Genomic DNA, 6,036 nt, shown 5'->3' on the forward strand with positions numbered 1-6,036 from the left:
TTAAGTCTTAGCTAGACTTATGCCTACCCAGCTTAGGCTACAATTCCTAGTTTCTCTTTCTACTAAGGTGGTGGATGTAATCATTTTCTGGTAAATAAATACAATTGGAAGTTATTTTTTCAACTACTGGGTCATGCCCATAAAAATAAAAGTTTGTACCCTATCGCCCTTACCCTTCCCAAGGCTGAAATGTGGATGTGGTAGTAAACTACCCTTTGCTCTGTGGATGAGGACCCTATTTTAGCGGTGACAGAGCGATAAGATGTAAAATATCTGAGTATCTAATAGTGAAGTCTCCGATAGTAAAGATGGCATGCCAGCCCAGGAACGTGGGACCAGACTAACAATTAAAAGAGAAACCTGGCCAGGCACAGTGGCTCAAGCCTGTAATCCCAGCACTTTGGGAGGCCAAGACGGGCGGATCACGAGGTCAGGAGATCGAGACCATCCTGGCTAAAAAAAAAAAAAAAAAAAAAAAAAAGTGCAAACCTGGCCAGGCACAGGGGCTCATGCCTATAATCCCAGCACTTTGGGAGGCCCCAGGTGGATGGATCAGCTGAGCTGAGGAGTTCAAGACCAGCCTGGGCAACATGGTGAAACCCCGTCTCTACCAAAAATACAAAAACTTAGCCAGGCTTGGTGCACACGCCTGTAATCCCAGCTACTTGGGAGGCTGGGGCACGAGAATCCCTTGAACCTGGGAGGTGGAGGTTTCAGTGAGCCAAGATCACACCAATGCACTCCAGCCTGGATGACAGAGCAAGACACTGACTCAAAAAAACAAAAACAAAAACAAAACACAAAAATAAAACATGCAAACCTAATCAAGTCACTCTCCAGCTTATAACCTTCTGGTGACCTCCTACTGCTCTGAAGATGTGCCGCGCTTTCTGGCCCTCGCTTACCTCACACCAGCCTTCACTCACTCTGTCTCCCTTTGTGCTCTGCTCTGCCCATATTGGCCTCCTCTCACTGCCCCAAACTGGCCTCTGCTCCTGCCACTCGGCTTTCCACATGCTGTTCTCTCTAGTTGGAAGGCACTGCTTGCTTCTCCTCATCCCATCCACCCCATCCCTCTTGGCCTATTAAATTCCTGTTTGTTCTTCCAAAGTTCAGCTCAAACTCAACTTTCCCAGGCTCTGTGAACTGCCCTAGATCTATGTCAAGGTATTCTATCTACCTTTTTAAAGCACTTATCCAACTGTAATTAAATAAATGTGTAATTAGTTGGCTGGGTGCAGTGGCCCACGCCTGTAATCCAGCACTCTGGAAGACAGGTGGATCACTCAAGGCGAGGAGTTCAAGACCAGCCTAGGCAACCTGGCAAAACCCCATCTCTACTAATAATACAAAAATTAGGGCCAGGCACAGTGGCTCACACCTGTAATCTTAGCACTTTGGGAGGCCGAGGCGGGTGGCTCACTTAAAGTCAGGAGTTCAAGACCAGCCTTGCCAACATGGTGAAACCTGTAATCCCAAATATTTGAGAGGCTGAGGCACAAGAATTGCTTAAATCCAGGAGGTGAAGGTTGCAGTGAGCTGAGATTGCACCACTGCACTCCAGCCTGAGCGACAGAGCGAGACTCTATCTCAAAAACAAAAGAAAACAAAAATTAGGCTGGGTGCAGTGGCTCACACCTGTAATCCCAACACTTTGGGAGGCTGAGGAGAGTGGATCATGAGGTCAGGAGATCGAGACCAACCTGGCTAACACGGTGAAACCCCGTCTCTACTAAAAATACAAAAAAATTAGCTGAGCATGGTGGCAGGCACCTGTGGTCCCAGCTACTCAGGAGGCTGAGGCAGGAGAATGGTGTGAACCCGGGAGGCAGAGCTTTCAATGAGCTGAGATCGTGCCACTTGCACTCCAGCCTGGGCGACAGCGCGAGATGCCGTCTCAAAAAAAAAAAAAAAAATTAGATGGGCATGGTGGCCTGTGCCTCTAGTTCCAGCTACTCGGGAGACTGAGGCAGGACAATTGCTTGAACCAGGGAGGTGGAGGTTGCAGCCTGGGCAAAAGAGCAAGACTGTTTCAAAAAACAAAAAAATAAAAAAATAATAATTGTGTAATTAGTTATTTGGTATCTGTCTCCCCATGCCGAACATGGCTATCATATTCTCTCCTGTTTCCCTAGTGTTTAGAATTATGACTTGCAAAGAGCAAGTACTCAGTAAAATACTTGAATAAATGCATGAATATTTGTCCCCTCAGTACAAGAAAAATCTCTTCCCAAGACTCCACCTAAAACTTTAAAAATGCCTCTACTGGCTGGGCACAGGGGCTCACGCCTCTAATCCCAGCACTCTGGGAGGCCAAGGCTGGCAGATCACTTGATCTCAGTAGTTTGAGACCAGCCTGGGCAACATGGCCAGATTTTGTGTCTAAAAAATTAAATATATATATTAAAAATAAAATGCCTGGCATGGTGGCTCATGCCTGTAATCCCAGCACTTTGGGAGGCCAAGGTGGGTGGATCACCTGAGGTCGGGAGTTCAAGACCAACCTGGCCAACACAGTGAAACCCTGTCTCTACTAAAAATACAAAAATTAGCTGGGCATGGTGGCGGGCACCTGTAGTCCCAGCTACTCGGGAGGCTGAGGCAGGAGAATTGCTTGAACCCAGGAGGCAGAGGTTGCAGTGGGCCAAGATCGCATCATTGCGCTCCAGCCTGGGCGACAGAGCGAGACTCCGTCTCAAAAACAAACAAACAAAAACACCTAAAACAAAATAAATAAAAAAAAGCAAAATGCCTCTACTGTTTAAACGTACAACTTCAGGTCTGCTACCACCAGTTCACAAGATTAAGTTACTGTCGATTTACCAAATCTAACGGTGTTATTAAACCTATCCTAAAAAATATCTCTGCAGCAGTTGGCATGATCTTTTCTCCTCTAACTTTCGTTTCTTTTCTTTTGAGGTGCAGTGTCGCTCTTGTCACCCAGGCTGGAGTGCAATGGCACAATCTCGGGTTCAAAGGATTCTTGTGCCCCAGCCTCCCAAGTAGCTGGGATTACAGGCGCCTGCCAACATGCCCAGCTAATTTTTGTATTTTTAGTAAAGACGGTTTCACTACGTTAGCCAGGCTGGTCTTGAACTCCTGACCTCAGGTGATCCACTCATCTCAGCCTCCCAATGTGCTAGGATTACAGGCCTGAGCCACCACTCCCAGCCTTTTTGTTTTTGTTTTGAGACGGAGTCTCACTCTGTTGCTCAGGCTGGAATGCAGTGGCGTGAACTCGGCTTACTGCAACCTCCGCCTCCCAGGTTCAAGCGATTCTCCTGCCTCAGCCTCCTGAGTAGCTGGGACTACAGGTGCCCATCACCACGCCCAACTAATTTTTTTGTATTTTTAGTAGAGACGGGGTTTCACCGTGTTAGCCAGGCTGGTCTCAATCTCCTGACCTCATGATCTGCCCGCCTCGGCCTCCCAAAGTGCTGGGATTACAGGCGTGAGCCACCTCGCCTGGCCACAAGTTTTTTTTTTTTTTTAAGAGGGACACGGAGTCTCTCTCTGTCGCCCAGGCTGGAGTGCAGTGGTATGATCTTGGCTCACTGCAATCTTCACCTCCTGGGTTCAAGTGATTCTCCTGACTCAGCCTCCCAAGTAGCTGGGATTAGAGTCACATGCTACCATGCCCAGATAAATTTTTTTTTTTTTTTAAATAGAGACTGGTTTCACCATGTTGGCCAGGCTGGTTTCAAACTCCTGACCTCAAGTGATCTGCCCACCTTGGCCTCCCAAAGTGCTGGGATTACAAGCATAAGATTCTGTGCCCAACCTGTCTACCTCACTTTCTAAGCAGGAAGAAGCCACCTTAGATTCTTCCTTCTCTCTCAACCACCCAGTCAGTCAGTCCTTTCATATTTAACTCCTAAATACTTTCATAACTCCCTAAAATCAGGTTCTTATCTCTGTCCTGGAATGTTATCACTAATTGATCTCTGTTATCAGTAATATCATGCTTCAATTTACCATATATTAGTCATTTTCGTTTATAAAAATCACATTGTACTTTAAAATGCAAACTTCTTAGTTTGGCTTAAAAGACTTTGTCCAATCTAGCCTCAGCTTCTTTCTCCAGTCTCCTTTCTCAATTTCTTACCTTAGAGTCATAAATATTAAATACGCTGACCTCTGAGTCATAAATATCAAACACCCTTGACTTTGCCACAAACCTATCACAGTACCTTTGCAGACACTTTCCCCAACCTAGAATTCCCTTTTTCTCTCCTCACTGGCAAACAACCTTCAAGACCCTATTCAAACATCACCTCTGTAAAGCTTTTCCTACATCGCCAGGTAATTACCCCCCTTTTCTCCAGTGTTGCCTACCAAATGTCCTTTTTAATGGATTTCCATTATTTCACTTGTCACAGTGTTTTACAATTACTTGCAGAATCTGTTTCCTTGTAGATCGAGAGCTTCTTGAGGGCAGGGGCCTTGTCTTACCCATTTTTCTATCCCTAGTGCCTGCCATTATGTCTGACCCATAGTAGGAACTCAATAAATATTTGTTGAATAAATGACTCCGGGCTCTAAAACAAATGTAAGCGCATAAGGCGACAGGCTTTGTGCAGGGGTGGTTTACATAAATGGCATAACACCAGATTTTCATTTGATGGGAATTAGATCTTTACTCCATGAAGAGAAGCGTTCCAGCTCATCATCTGACAGTGGTCACTCACCACCACCACTCTCAACCCCACGAGAAGCCACTTCTGAGGAAGAATGGGGTGGAGGAGAGGTCTTCACCGCTGCTCCAAAAGGCAGTGGGTGATAACGATTCTGAACGACTATAGGAAAAAAATCTACCCTGAGGCTGGAGACGCTGGAGAATGGGGGCAGCAATTATCTTCCCGGCCGTGCACACTAGCCCTTCAAGACACGTCCCTAACCCCCACACCGCAGCCCCTCCCTCGTCTACCCCCAACAGCGGGGCCTCCATCCTGCTGCCCCGCCCCCTCTTTCTCCGCACCCTCCAATATTTCCTGCCACAGAACCCCCTCACAATTGTAACCTTCTCGTCACTGGGACTTAAGGGCTACAGATCCTCTCATCCCTGATCCCCGCACCACTCTACAGCCCCGACCCCCACCTCCAGCCTGCTCTTACTGTCCAGATAATGTTCCAAATACATCCCCGCAGCCATCTCGAAGCAAAACAAAGCAACTTCCGATCCGCCCCGGAAGTGACTATAACGCGACAGGGTCCGAAGCCATTTTGGGGCTAAAGCCTTTCCGCCCTTAAAAGGAGAACTTCCGCCCTTACTATGTTACCGCTGGTACACATCCGCCCGACGCTCAAACTTTTCCTTTTGCATGGTAGCCACGACCGCCCATAGTGAGGCAGCTGTAGCCCGCTTCCGCCCTTACAGAGACCCCAGGACGCGACCGAGACAGGTATGACGTCACTGAAGGTCGCCATTTTGCATTATCGGGCAAACTTTTTTCCCTCCAAAACGGGAATGTATGGCAATCGGTGCAGGGGTAACTGTTCACTTTAGGCTTATATTGCGTAAACATCCCTTCTCACCGACTGGAAGATACAGCTTTTTTCCCCTCTTTGCAGAATATGACTTTTTTCAAGCCAGTTAGTTTCTTAAGGAAGTTGGGGAAGAGTATCAAGCCTTGAGATTTAAACCCTTTGCATTTCTTTTCACTCACACAAACACCATCTCCCCCAGCATTATTTTTTTTAGCTTGAGAAGAATTATCAACTTTCTACTTATAAATACAAATAATGACAATAATGCTATAATTCTGCACATCTTTTGTCAGACCTCCTGTACTTTACACTCGAATACTTTCACATATAAAATATTATTTCTGACGTTGCCCTCTTGCTCCTTTTTTTTTTTTGAGACAGAATTTTCACTCTTGTTGCCCAGGCTGGAGTGCAATGGCGTGATCATGGCTCTCCGCAACCTCCACCTCCCAGGTTCAAGCGATTCTCCTGCCTCAGCCTCCCGTGTAGCTGGGATTACAGGCATGCACCATCACGCCTGGCTAATTTTGTATTTTTAGTAGAGACGGG

General features: G+C 46.8%; 1 protein-coding gene across 7 annotated transcripts in view; it reads right to left on the minus strand.

Annotated features, from left to right (window-relative positions):
- ING4 (inhibitor of growth family, member 4) overlaps positions 1-5,189 on the minus strand; it is a 13,250-nt gene extending 8,061 nt beyond the window's left edge. For 5 of the 7 annotated variants that reach the window (XM_011982971.1, XM_011982970.1, XM_011982969.1 and 2 more), the window contains exon 1: positions 5,116-5,187. In XM_011982971.1, coding sequence (XP_011838361.1) covers positions 5,116-5,152 — 37 coding nt within the window. In that variant the 5' untranslated portion in view covers positions 5,153-5,187. Of the gene's footprint in view, positions 1-5,115 lie in introns of all 7 variants that reach the window. The other 2 variants (XM_011982968.1, XM_011982972.1) reach the window with 2 other exon arrangements.
- Positions 5,190-6,036: the final 847 nt, after the last annotated feature.

The sequence above is a fragment of the Mandrillus leucophaeus genome, unplaced genomic scaffold (assembly GCF_000951045.1).
Source record: "Mandrillus leucophaeus isolate KB7577 unplaced genomic scaffold, Mleu.le_1.0 Scaffold245, whole genome shotgun sequence".
NCBI lineage: Eukaryota > Metazoa > Chordata > Mammalia > Primates > Cercopithecidae > Mandrillus > Mandrillus leucophaeus.